This window comes from Peromyscus leucopus, chromosome 4 (assembly GCF_004664715.2).
Source record: "Peromyscus leucopus breed LL Stock chromosome 4, UCI_PerLeu_2.1, whole genome shotgun sequence".
NCBI lineage: Eukaryota > Metazoa > Chordata > Mammalia > Rodentia > Cricetidae > Peromyscus > Peromyscus leucopus.
Genome location: NC_051066.1, coordinates 9,398,957 through 9,412,615, shown reverse-complemented (window position 1 = coordinate 9,412,615; position 13,659 = coordinate 9,398,957). Strand labels below are relative to the sequence as shown.

General features: G+C 50.1%; 1 protein-coding gene across 2 annotated transcripts; it reads left to right on the top strand.

Moving 5' to 3' along the window:
- Positions 1 to 997: 997 nt before the first annotated feature.
- Positions 998 to 11,808, top strand: Set (SET nuclear proto-oncogene). Of its 2 annotated transcripts, none has more exons than XM_028883248.2 (8): positions 998 to 1,233; positions 7,454 to 7,511; positions 8,173 to 8,315; positions 8,512 to 8,615; positions 8,712 to 8,825; positions 9,205 to 9,375; positions 9,464 to 9,610; positions 10,104 to 11,808. In XM_028883248.2, the coding sequence occupies exons 1-8, from the start codon at positions 1,125 to 1,127 to the stop codon at positions 10,125 to 10,127; spliced, it is 870 nt and encodes a 289-aa protein (XP_028739081.1). In that variant the 5' UTR covers positions 998 to 1,124; the 3' UTR covers positions 10,128 to 11,808. The 2 variants fall into 2 exon arrangements, with proteins under 2 accessions (XP_028739081.1, XP_028739082.1); XM_028883249.2 differs by lacking the exon at positions 998 to 1,233 and adding an exon at positions 5,700 to 6,077 and having other exon boundaries at positions 10,104 to 11,801.
- The last annotated feature ends 1,851 nt before the right edge of the window (positions 11,809 to 13,659 follow it).

Here is a 13,659-nt window from a genome sequence, read left to right as displayed (position 1 = left end):
TGTGCGCCACCAAGTCTGTTACTTATTACCTGGGTATGTGGGACCCAAGCCAGATGCTCTGGCAGGAGCAAGGTGTAGCTGAGTGGTAGTGTGTTGGTGCTCTGGAGGCCTTGGTCTCATCCCCAGCACCACACACACACACACACACGTTTTTTTCTTTTAGTTTTTGGGGCGGGGTTTTGCACTGTAGTCCACACTGGTCTGAAACCTGCGATTCTCCAGCCTCAACTTCTGAGTGCTAAGATTACAGCCTAAAAGCCGGGCGTGGTAGTGCTTGTCTTTAATCCCAGCACTACGGAGGCTAAGGCGGGCCGGTCTCTTGAGTTCAAGGACAGCCTGGTCTAAAAAAAAAAAAATGAGTGCCAGGACAGCCAGGACTACATAGAGAAACCCTGTCTTGAAAAAAAAAATCAAAAGGCAAAAAAGTAAAAACAAAAAGACTAGAGGCTGAGCCAGCGCATTTTACTTCTCTGACTCAAGCCCTTTTGGGTAGATGGAATGGATGCGCCAAGTCTTCCCTTCCCTCCCCCGCCGCGATTTTTGTAATTCTCGTCTTAGAATGCCTTTTCTTCCAGCACTCATCTGTCCCTGCAAGCGGCGATCTGCAGGCTGGGAAGGAGTCTAGCCAGACGCACGAGTAGGGGGGTTGGGAAGAGCGAAGAATGTTCCAGGCTGAGGTGAGGCAACAGCACGTAGCTAAGTCTGCCGGAGACCAAACTGGGGGGTGCAGGGAAAGAGGAAGAACTCTCGATGGGGGCCGGGCGGCGTGGCGGAGGGGCTCTGGGGGAGGGCAGGGCCACCGACCGCGGGCTTCCCAGGGCAATCCGGGGTTCAAAGGCAGCGCGACGCAGCTCTGGCAGAAGCCGCCCCCTCCTCCAACGCCGGGAAGCCCCCGCCAAGAGCAACTCAAAGAAGTTTCTGCTGATTGGAGGGAGGGCGAGGAGGCTGGGAGAAGGGGCGTGGGGGTGTGTGTCCCACTGTCATGTAAATATCCCCCGCGGGCAGGGCGGCTTCGAGGCCGACTTAAATCTCCCGCACCTGAGGCCGCCTCAGTTCCTGCGATTTCCTTCCTGCTGTGAGCATCGGGCCGCTGGCCTCTGGCTCCTGGCCTCTTCCCCTGTGCCATGGCCCCGAAACGGCAATCTGCGCTCCTGCCTCAGTCCAAGAAACCCAGATCGGCTCCTGCCCCGAAGCTGGAGGACAAGTCGGCCTCTCCCGGGCTGCCGAAGGGAGGTAAGTTCCTCCATTGCGTTTCCTTGGTGATCGACTCCGTGATTGGCTTTGCTCTCCCCCGATCGTACTGGAGATGGGACCCCCACAAACCCTCCCGAAAGGCGCTCAGCTCGGGGCGGCGGGGAAGGAGCGGAAAGCGCGGGACTGGGAAACCCGTGCGGAGGGGACTTCCTCTGGCCCGCGACACCACGTGGGACGCAGCTCGCTCTTCCCAGCCCCCAAACTCTCTCATGTGGCGGTGCTGCACGAGTCAGCGCACCAGCAACCATTCTGAGGCTTCCCCACCCCTCCAACGCCGAGTCCTGGGGGTTCAAGGCCTCTCAGGTCGCTCTCCCTGTTGCGGCAGCCGCCAGCCCACAACTCTGGCCTGAATTACTGCCACCTCGTGTGGCTCCCAGCTTCCTTCTCCCATCCTGCCCGAGCAAAGCTAGTCACGTGACTGGCTCCCAGACTTGTAAGACAGCCTCTCGGTTGCCCTCCAGGTACAAACTAAGACTTCCGGTACCGAGGACCCTGCCCACCTGGTCCCCACCTACTTCTCCCGGTTCCCCATGTGGTGCACCCCCTCTAACACCTATAATGTCGCCTAGACGCCTGGAGCTGCATTCTCTCACCTCTGGCTCTGGACCCCGACTTGTCCCCTGCCAGGAAACCCGTGCCTCTCCTCCCACCCCGGGGGGGCGGGTGGGTAAAGTTGGGGGGGAGATCACTCTCCAGCCTCTCCCTCCGAGCCTTAGACCCTATCGGAAGCTACTGTTGGCCGCACCCAGTGTCAGCCTACCCTAGCACTTTCCTCATTTTCCATTCAGATCGTGGTTTTCGAGCCTGCACTTTTCGCCTCCCTATGTTGATCGTGGGAGTTGCGTTTCCTAGACACAGCTCCGAGTCGTGGTGTGGTGGAGTTGTCCCGTGTGGCTTGGGTCCGGTACAGGGCAGGAAAGCAGAGGGAAAGTGTCGGTTTGGCTGGTTTAGTACCACGGGTGGAAGGAGCTCTAGGCACCGAGTGGAGTGGACATCTCAGCGCTTCTGTGGCCCAGTTTCCCGTTGCTGTGTCTCAGCCCCTCGCCTTTCAAATGGCAGGCAGAGACCTGCCCCGTGTCCCAGAATGATAAAGACAGGGTCTCCATATGTAGCCCTGGTTGGCCTGGTGCTCAGCCTGCCTCTGTCTCTGACGTGTTGGGATTAAAGGCACCACCGCACCTGGTATTTTTCCTTGTTTTGCAAAGGGCTTCGTACATCCCAAGCTGGCCCCAAACTTGTCAGTGGGGGTGACCTTGAACTTTTGATCCAGACAGCCGGGAGGGCAGTCCTGGGTATAGAGACCAAAACTTGCTGCATGGTCTTTCTTTTAGTTTGCTGGCAAGGAACAGCTAAAGCACAGTCCTCCTGAGTGCGTGGGATCACAACAGCCCTTACAGCACCAACAAGAAGTGTGCTGTGCCTGGAGGCCTCCCGATAGCACCCAGGCCAGGCCTCTCCCATATTTACTCTATCTCTTGCTGTTCTGCATTGTTTTCCATTTCCTAGTATACTTGCATTCATCTTGAAGGCCAGCGCCTAATCAGAAGTTGGCCCCTTGAGCCTCTTGGGTCTTCTGTAAATCAGGTACTTGGTTGATACATGCTGTGTGGGTAACGGTACCCACCTGTGGGCCAGACTTTGTGGTTGAAAAACATCACTTTTTCAGACCAAGGTTCTTCCTAGGAGTGGCCCGTGAAGTCTGTGTAATGAGGTATGGCTTGTAGTTAAGAAAGGGGAGAGATTGGAAGGGTGGCTCCGTGCTTAAGAGCACTTTGGCCTTGCTGAGGACTTGGATTTAGTTTCCCAGCACCCCCATGGTGGCTCACAACCACCTGTAACTCCAGCTCCAGGAGGAGCCAGCATCCTCTTTTGGCCTTCCTTGCACCTGCAACAATATGGTATGCTTGTATTTATATGCACACAGACCAAACATTCTTACATGTAAAATAAAAATAATTTTAAAATGTTTATTTATTTTTTTAATTATTATTATTTTTATTTTCATTTTCGAGACAGGGTTTCTCTGTGTAGCTTTGCGCCTTTCCTGGGACTCACTTGGTAGCCCAGGCTGGCCTCGAACTCAGAGATCCTCCTGCCTCTGCCTCCCGAGTGCTGGGATTAAAGGCGTGCGCCAGAACCGCCCAGCCATTTCTTTCCCTTTGTATTATCATAATAAAAATTTTAGCCGGGCGGTGGTGGCGCACGCCTTTGATCCCAGCACTCGGGAGGCAGAGGCAGGCGGATCTCTGTGAGTTCGAGCCAGCCTGGGCTACCAAGTGAGTTCCAGGAAAGGCGCAAAGCTACACAGAGAAACCCTGTCTCGAAAAACCAAAAAACAAAACAAAACAAAACAAAAACACTGAGGGGTCTGGGACGGGAGGAACACAAGCTCAAAGCCATCCTGGTCTACATAGCCAGTTCCAGGTTCCCCACAAAGAAAAATAGTGATTTATCTTGATTCTGCCTCTTGTAAAGTTCTGTTGGGGGTGGGGCTTTGTGGACTAATAGCAAATGACAGCTTAGTGGGCAGGCCGAGGGTTCCTGTCCTATTACCTCAGGTTTAGCTGTATCTGTAAAATGTACTCTGTGTCTTGTCTTATATATGAGTTCGGTTGAGGCTGCGGGGCGGGGTTGAGTGATAGAGGACTTACCTAGCAGGCCCCAGGTTCAAGTCCCAGCATCCACAGAATAATTATCCATACAACCTACTTTGTATCGAATGAGGGTTACCTGAAAATATAGCTTATCTCAGCGTGGACCATAGGAATGCTCGAGCCGTGTGGTGGGCCTTTCGGGAGCTGACAGCTAGCTGTTTTCCTTTTGAGACATTGTTGCACACTGTAGCCCAGGCTGGCCTCAGTTCTAGGTCTTTCTGTCTCAGTCTCGAGACCCAAGTCTCTTTACTTGCCTGGTTTTGTTTGTGGAATTTCTTTGCAAGGTGCCAGGAGCTCACAGGACTATCTTGAATTATTCGCGGTGAAAGTATTACCAGAGATTTAGCAAATGTTACAGATCACGAATTTTGTTCCTCTGTTTTTTATTTGTCAGACGTTTCCCTCTTTAAGGAACCTGTCCACAGTTGTATGTGCTGGAAGTCCCTGTGCTTGGGAGCGGTGGGGCTCCATAGGGCTGTTGATGGGTTTAAGTATCGAGTTCAATAGATGACTAGAATTCACTGAATTGGGCATAAGGTGCGCCAGAAGGTTTAGATGAATTCCTGGGGTTGATGAACTGTATATGGTGTATTTTACATTTATTGATCACCCACCATGGATGTCTTGACTATTAAAGCCACACTGCTTTAAGAACTGATAATAAAACAGGAATGCTGGAAGGTGGGGGAATAACCCCACGCCCAAGTTGCATAGCACCCAGGTGAGATTTCTGGCTCTTCCAGGACCACGTGTTGGGGTACAGGCAGACAGGAGGGCTGCTGTCTTCAAGTCCTGGAAAACTGTTTAAGCAGAAAAGCCTCCTCCTGATGATATAGTGCTTAAGGGCTTTCTAATCTAAAACTGTTTTTTGCTGTTTTAGCCTTTGATGTCTAAAAAGCCTAAGCATTTCTCCATTTGTTTCCTCCAAAACTTCTCTCACCGCTGAGATGGGCACCTGGGACCAAGTTGGGCCGAAGGACCCGTGGCAGAATGCCGCTTCCTTCCTACATTCAGCGGACTTAAACATGAGTGTGACCCTGCTTAAATTTGACATGTGACAGCTTTTAAAATTTCAGATCCGAGTGCAGAGGAGGCTTGACTTGGCCCAAGGGTAGAGTAGGACCCTGTGAGTGGACTGGATAGATGAGCTGTTTGTAGTTTTGCACACAAACCCAGAGTTTGAGTTGGGTTCGCAATTTCTCCACCTAGAAAAAAGGGTGGAGGTGCCTCTTTCTCCCAAGAAGAGGAAGGTCCGAGGGTGCCCGGGGTGCAGAACTCAGGCCAGTGAGGGTAGTCGTCTGTGTATTCCCAAGGCCTGGTCTTCCGAGGGGCTGCGCGCGCCCCCTCTCCGGCGCCCCCCGGCCGCCCCGCAAAGGGAAGCCGCTCAGCCACCACGTGATGCGCGGGTATTGGGGAGAGGAGGCCCCGCCCCTCAAGTCACCGCGCGCCCGCCGCCGCCGCGCGCAAACGTCCCGGGTCGGCTGGAGAAGGGGAAAGCGGGGGAGGGGAGCGCCGCGCGGGGCCCGGACCATGCGTCGCGGAGCCGCTTCCTCCCGCCTCTCGTCCAGGCCCCAGTGTCCCCACCACCACCACCACCACCCGCCACGGCCCCGCCCCCTGGCCCGCGGCCCCAGCCAATAGCTGCGCGGCGCGAGCGTCTCCGGCCGGGGGCGGGACTTGCGCAGGCCTGGTGCGCCTGCGCTCTGCCGACTGCCCCTCGCCGCGAAGTGGAGGAGGTGGAGGAGGAGGAGGAGGCGGTGGAGGAGGAGGAGGAGGAGGCGGCTCGGGGCAATCGAGAAGCGAGCCGGAGCGCGGGGCGCGAGTCGAGGAGTCCAGCCGAGCCGCCGCCGCCGCCTCCCCGCCTTCAGCGAGAGCCCCGGCCGGGGGCCCGCCACAACGCGCCCGGGCCTGCCTCGGCGTCAGGCCCCGCGGGCAGCGCCAGGCAGCCAGGGGGAGGGCGAGCAAGTGAGCGCCGGGAGGAGGCGGCCGGAGCAAGCGGGCGCCGCGCGTGTGGCGTGAGGGGAAGCCGCTGGCCGCCCCCTAGGCCGTCGCTTCGCTCCCCCTCCCCGCTCCCCGCCCCGACCGCGGAGGGCACCATGTCGGCGCCGACGGCCAAAGCCAGTAAAAAGGAGCTCAACTCCAACCACGACGGGGCCGACGAGACCTCAGGTGAGGACCGGGCGCGGCGGGGGCCCGGCCGCGCCGCCATCTTTCGGCCCGGGCCGCGGGGCTGCGGGGGGCGCGCGGGGCCCGCGGGGCCGGCGCCCTTTTTGTGTGCGGCGCGGGGCCGGGGGGCCGGGGTGGCGCCGTGGCGGCGGGCGGTGCGGGCGCGGCGGGGGCGCTGCGGCCTGCGCGGCGGGCGGAGACCCCCCCTTCCCCCGCCCGCGCTCTCCTCCCCCTCCCTCCCTCCCGAGAAGCCTCTCTTTATTGTGCTCCGCCATGATGCCTCGCTCCCATCAGCCGCCGCCGCCGCCACATGGTGCGGCCGGACGCAGCCCTGCGGCCCGGCCTCTCCCGCCGCTCCGCTTCCCGCCCGGAGCCGGCGCCGCGGCGGGACCGGGAGCCTGGCTCTGGGGCGGGGTAGCGACGCGGAGCCGGCGGGAGGATGCTCCGGGCTGCGCGGGCTGCACACCCCACGTGGGGCAGCCACACTCGGGCGCGCCGGGGGTGCGAGGAATCGGGCCCGGAGGCCGTGCGATGCCGGGGCTTTCAAGGACCCTTAGGACGCCTGGTCCTCACCGGGAGGGTCGTTTTTAGCCGAAGGCAGCTGCAGACCCCAGGGCGAGTTACCGGAAATGAACCGCGCGATCGGGCCCCTTCACGCCCACTTGGCTTTGTAAAAGCCTTCGCAGCCCTCACCGGACAAAAGGGCAGGAATTAGGAGCACACCCCCTTTCCTCCTTGGGCCTCCTGAGTTTGGGACGGCATTTTCCCAGTGTGCTCAAAAATCCTGCACGGCCGCGTGTGGTGCCCAGGCTCGTCAGGATTGGGTTGGAGAGTAAGGTCGGATTGGATTCAGGTTCACATTCTAAGACTGCAAAGACGACTGTGGTAGTTTGGTGAATGGTCTTTGTCGGTATGTGTTGATAATCATACATAATAAATTGAGCAGTATTTTTTTTTTAAAGCGGTTGTACCAGTTGGTAGTATCTTAATTTGTCATGGATTAGTTTCCACATTAAGTTAGCAGCTGGCACCATTCTACTGCAAGTGTATAATGTGATTAGTAATAAACACGAAGAATTTCTGAATGAGGCTAAGCCTCTCCCTCACCTTTCATAATGAAGGCCGATGATTGGACCCTTCGAAACTATTTAAAAAGTGATCCAGTAATGAAGCATTTTTCTGAATAGCCTAGCAGATACCTTAATTTGTGAACGGTCCAGTAATGAAAGTAATTTGTCAACTGCATGCTTGAACACGTGGGGAGCATGCTTTGTAGTAAGCACACTTCTAGCAGCTTTACTGTTAACAGTTCACAACACAGTATCAGGAAGTGTAGCTTGTGATTTGTATTGAGTCTGTGTTCCTTTTTTGTTTTTCAGAAAAAGAACAGCAAGAAGCAATTGAACACATTGACGAAGTACAAAATGAAATAGACAGGTAAATTTATTTCATTCACTTTATGGAAGTTTTCTTGAGGATCTGATTGGCTAGCAGTCAATCACAGGAAGGTTTTGGTGAATATGAACTCAAGTCCTGTTTCTTGGTCTGTTCATAATTCCTGGGTTAAAGTAAATGTGCCTCAACCTCCTCAATGCAGGCAGACGTAGGTTGAGTATGCTTTTTAAAGGCTATAAAATTGCCTGGTGGCTGCCTGGATTTTCATAGGGTAGTATGGCAAAAATGTTGCTTGTTTTTTGTTGTTTTGTTTTGTTTTTTGTATTTGAGTAACACCTTCACTTAATACTTTCTGCTCCTGGGAAACAGAATAGCCTGGAAATGGAGTTTGCTAAAATATAAATGTTGCCAATACTGGAGTTAGCGCTGTGGTTTTGGTTCTCAGAGAGGCCTGGGGGCAGGGATGCCAGATTCTCAGTCCCTAAGGAGGGCAACAATGTTGCCAAGATGTGTCAGTTTGGATATTTAGCTTTACTGTCTTAGTTTTTTGTTATGGTCTTCAGGAATTAAGCTATCGAGTCCGCTTCTATAGATAGATCTTTTGCAGTCATGAAGCCAATAAGAAATAAAACGTATTCTGTAGTTATGAACAGTTTATATTTGTCAAGTAACCATCATAGTCAACATGTCTTCATTGTTCCAGACTTAATGAACAAGCCAGTGAGGAAATTTTGAAAGTAGAACAAAAATATAACAAACTCCGCCAACCATTTTTTCAGAAGAGGTCAGAATTGATCGCCAAAATCCCAAATTTTTGGGTAACAACATTTGTCAACCATCCACAAGGTATGTGGTGGGTCAGCAGTACTGAGCATTTGGCCTGGGGTGGGGAGCTCTGGGGCCACTTGATCTCAAAGGACTGCAGTAGGCAGGACAAAGGAGTTTATCAGAGAGCAAAGTTGTTCTTCAGTTTGTAACCACTATAACAGGGTCGACAAGTAGTTATCCATCACACTTGAACTGATGTGACTTGCTTCTCTAGTGTCTGCACTGCTTGGGGAGGAAGATGAAGAGGCTCTGCATTACTTGACCAGAGTTGAAGTGACAGAATTTGAAGACATTAAATCAGGTTACAGAATAGATTTTGTAAGTACCTAACATGCGGTTTGCAGCTATAAAAATGAACGTGTGCTTTGGTTATGAGAGTTGTTTATTGATTTCTAATCTTTTGATCTTTTACAGTATTTTGATGAAAATCCTTACTTTGAAAATAAAGTTCTCTCCAAAGAATTTCATCTGAATGAGAGTGGCGACCCATCTTCAAAGTCCACTGAAATCAAATGGAAGTCTGGAAAGGTATTTATGGTGGCTCAGCTGAATCTCTTGACTACTATTGTAGAGTGCTTTGCTCTCTTAGTGATTGCTGGGTGAAAAGTGCAGAGATTGATTCCAGTGTGTTGAGGTCAAAGTTTTCATATTGCAGTATCTTCCACACTTACACATTTTTGGTTTTCAATTTTTATTTTGGAGACACAGGCCTGGCTTCTAGGTCTACAGTGGAAATAATTTTATGAAATCCCACAGTTGATAGATAACGTCCTTCTGTGAAAGCAGTTTGCAAGTGCACATTTTTAATTGTTCTTAGTAATGTGATCTCTGTAGTGATCTTTTGCTCTTTGGGGGCATTTGGGTGTTGGAGAAAGCTAATATAGAACATACCGATATTTTCCTTTAGGATTTGACAAAACGCTCAAGTCAAACGCAGAATAAGGCCAGCAGGAAGAGGCAGCATGAAGAGCCGGAGAGCTTCTTCACCTGGTTCACTGACCACTCTGACGCAGGTGCAGATGAGTTAGGAGAGGTCATCAAAGACGACATTTGGCCAAACCCCCTACAGTACTATTTGGTGAGTCAGTTGACGGCCACTAACTTGAGGATGGTCATGTGTCCTGCAAAGTGAGTTCCTAAAGGTTGACATTCCCTGGTCTTTCAAGGTTCCTGATATGGACGATGAAGAAGGAGAGGCAGAAGATGATGATGATGATGATGAAGAAGAGGAAGGCTTGGAAGATATTGATGAGGAAGGGGATGAAGATGAAGGTGAAGAAGATGAAGATGATGATGAAGGGGAGGAAGGAGAGGTGAGGAGACTTGTTAAGTCCTCAGTGACTTTAGAGATCATATATAGAAGAAAATAATGACTGACAGAACTGTAGAATGTAATAATTAGAATGTGTAACTGACTGAAATAGTGGGGAGACTGGGGGAGATGAGGTTAACATCTGGGTCTTTCCCCCCTCGATTTAATATTTTATGTGTATGGGTGATTTGCTGCCTACATGTCCGCACTACACGTGACTTGTCTGCACAGATCAGATGAGGGCATAGGCTCCCCTGGTACTGACGTTAGGGGTGACTGTGAGCCACTGTGTGGGTGCTGGAGTCCTGGAGTGCACTTGATCTATAAGCATATTCTCCCCGAGAGTGCTAGCCTAATGGAGATTCATGTTTAAGCTATGAGAACTGGGTGCTCTCCAACGAGTAGTCTGTGTTTGGTAAGGTCCGTTGTGTGCCCAAGAGCTAGTGGAGGTCCTTGAATTTGCCCCATGGTTGACTGGTCGCTTATTCTTTCAGGAGGATGAAGGCGAGGATGACTAGCACAGAAGACTGATGGATTCCAGCCCTCTTTTTTATTTTCTTTTTATTTTTTAATTTTCTCCAGTCCCTGGGAGCAAGTTGCAGTCATTTCCCTCCCCCTGACCCCTCTTGTGCTCAGTAGCCCTGTTTTTGAGGTCTCTTCTCAACACCATGGTTCTCAACCTATTTTGGGGGAAATACCTTGAACAAAATACAACAGGAAAAGAATCTCCACTATTCTGTTCTAAATTCATTTTTATCCTTTGTTGTCTCAAACTGTGGATTCAACACCACCACTGTGCTCTGTGGGAAAAAAGAAAAACCCTTCGGCCCCCTTGGCTCTGCTGGAGGCTGGGGGGTGCTAGGTCCCTGTGTAGTAGTGCATAGACTTCTAGCTTTTTTCCTTTCTCTGTATATTGGGCTCAGAGATTACACTGTGTCTCTATGTGAATACAGACAGTTAGCATTTACCAACATGTATCTGTCTACTTTCTCTTGTTTAATAAAAAGAAAAAAAAAGAAAAAAAGGGGGGGTATAGAAGGTCAGCAAGGGTGGGTTGAGGTGTCTGGGGGGGTAAGTGGGCATTGTGACAACATGGCTTCTCCTTTGGCATGTTTGATTGTGATGTTTAACGGACATCCTTGCAGTTTAAGATGACACTTTTAAAATAAAATTCTCTCCTAACAATGACTTGAGCCCTGCCACTCAATGGGAGGGAGAATCAGCAGAACCTGTAGGGTTTTATTTGGAGTTGACATTCTCTGTTGTAACTTTATTTTTAATTTTTTTATTTTTATTTTTTTTTGGTTTTCACTGGAAGGAAAAATGCTCATTTTAAATGTTGAAGTGTACAAGTTGCTTTGTTACAATAAAATCAATGTGTACACAAAGGACCGGATGCTTTTCTGTCAGAACAGATGCTCAACATGACCTTCCAAGTTTGACCTGTATAATGACATCATGTCAAACTTTGTCTCCCTAACTTCGTATTTTTTGATACGCACTTTGCAAGATGACCTCAGGGCTATGCAGATTTGAGTTAAAGGGATTTGAATCATGTCTTAATGTCTCCGTAACTGAGTGATGTGGGTACAGTTTGCTGCAATGGACTTGTACCCTTGATTTTTATCTCAATTTGGCATTTTTAAATGGGCCTTTAGTTACCTGGATATCAGGACAGCACCTGCTCCCACCGTGTCACAGACGTTACTCTAATGCCATCTGTACGAAGGACCGCTGCTGGTGTGTCTTCATTGGCAGTGTGAACTGGCCAAGAAAGTGGGCTATCAGAGTATGCAGTCCATGGGGTGGTCGGGAGTGCTCTGTCCCAGGTATGTAGCAGACGCTCTCAGCTGTGACTCTGAATCTGGGTGGATGAAGAGCTTTGTCTGCTCCACGCCATTGTTCAGAAAATAATGTTTTGGGAAGCTACCTGATGCATAAGCTTTTTAATGCTGTAAAATAGAGCTAAAATTAAATGCCACTTTTTCAGAGATGATTAATGGACAGCCTGGTCAAATTCAAAGCTTTTTGATGTATAAAACTTTATAAATGGAACTACTCCATCAATAGGCAAAGTGTAACCAAAATCTGTCTAGATGGATAGTGTGTAATTTCTGCACAGGACTCTGTTTAGTAAATACATCACTGTATACGTCAGGAATCTTGCTCCAATAAAGGAACATAAAGATTTTTTTTGGACTGGGGTCATTCTCCTTGTTTTGTAGAGATTTAGAAGGTATATTAATGGCTGGGGGTACTGGGGCCCCAGTCAGTACAAGTATATCAAAGGTTGAGGTATGTACCAGATCTGTAAACACTTTGTTGTGTGACTCTGGACAGTCTTGGTGATTGAGGAGGGTGCTGGCCTGTACTCAGTGAATCCTGACTTCAGGAATCAAAAGTGTTGGTGGTGAGTGTGCGTGCATGCTGTTTTAAATTATGACTACCACTAAGAGCATACATAGTATGCTCTACCTTATTTTTACATCTGTACCGTGTGTTTTTGTGATCACTCCCCATTAGCTAGCCTCTGGGTATCTTCATTTGCAGACAGGTATCACTGAGTTGCCCTTGCACTCCAGATAGTCCTTGAACTTTTGTGTGCTCCAGTCTGAGTTTCCCCGGTGTCTAGATTACAGGACTTTGTGAGGGGGAAGTCTAGAGAGCTAGTTATGGCAGAATATTCCTGTGACTCCAGGATTCAGGAAGGTGGAGTGCTGCATGAGACCATGGAATTAATTTTATTTATGTGTATGAGTATTTTGCTTACATGTATGTCTGCAACAGGAGGTTTTCTCTGGAAGGCCAGCAGAGGGTGTTGGGATTCTCTGGGTCTGCAGTTAACCTGGTCTTTTGAAAGGATAGCCAGTTCCAGCCCTTTTCATTTTTCTGGAGGTGTGTTGAAGTTACCACAATGATTCTGCCTTCCAAGTGGGACTGCAGGCATCAATTGCAGTGTTTAATTAGGTCCTTAATGATTTTCTGGGGGCTGGTAGAGTTTTGGGGCCTTTGAAGGTAATAATTTGACCCTAGATATTATCACTGTATTCTTTGAACATAGGATTTTGAGGATGGGGATGAGAACCTAACAGCTTAACTGTGCTTTACATCTGTTTAAGAGGTTTTCTGGGCTGGCCTTAGGGGGTGTGATACAGGAGAGGACTAGCAAAGTGGGCAGTACTGTTCTACAAGAAGTTACTTAGTAGCTACTGAGCCCTAGACTGGGTTTGAAACCCTTAAAGAATGTTATTAGATCATCCTGCAGTTATAGTTTCTTAACTACTGTTTTAAAATACTTAAACTGGGTGTGGTGGCCTACACCTTCTATCCCAGCATTCTGGAGCTAGGCTTGTTGAGTTCCAGGCCAGCTTGACACACAAAATGAGTTCCAGGAGGGTGATCCTGTCTCAGAGAGAAGGGGAATGGTGTTGGGTCTATAGGTCAATGGTAAGGTGCTTGCCTATCATATGCTAGACCCACTGTGCCAGCACAGAACTTCCCGGAAATAAGTATCTTCTGTCCCATTCATCAGTTCAGGGTCCACCAGATAGTGAAGCCGGTGAGCTGCTTCCCACCCCTGCGGTGAATTCAAAGGAAATGACAGTTACTCAGCAGTGGCATTCCCTTTAGAGCATAGCCTGGGACTGGCCATGCTAGGAGCCAGAGGCAGGCTCATCTCTTGAGTTTGAGGCCAGCTTGGTCTACAGAGAGCGTTCCAGGACAGCCAGAACATAGCCTGTGGATGTGAAAGTTTTAATTTTGGAGATGGGCTTAGAGGTTAAGAGGACCTTAGTTTAGTTCTCAGCACCCACCGAACTACCAGCAAGCATCAGTGGCTCTGAAATGTCACTCTTCTGGCCTCTGCATGCACATAGTGCAGACATAGAGGCAAAAACATCTATAACAAAAAATACTTTAAAAAGTTATTCTGTGTATGTGTGCTGTCTATAAATTTACTTCGTGTGTATGATATATCTGAGTGTATGTATGTAGTATGTGTGTGCACCTTTGTAGACCAGAAGAGGGCACTGGATCCTCGGAGCTGGAATT

Excerpts from the sequence above, each read along its gene's own strand:
- Set (XM_028883248.2), top strand. The coding sequence starts at position 1,125 with ATGGCCCCGAAACGGCAATCTGCGCTCCTGCCTCAGTCCAAGAAACCC. Across the intron at positions 8,316-8,511 it reads ATTTGTCAACCATCCACAAG|TGTCTGCACTGCTTGGGGAG; the intron begins GTATGTGGTGGG and ends TTGCTTCTCTAG. Across the intron at positions 8,616-8,711 it reads CAGGTTACAGAATAGATTTT|TATTTTGATGAAAATCCTTA; the intron begins GTAAGTACCTAA and ends GATCTTTTACAG.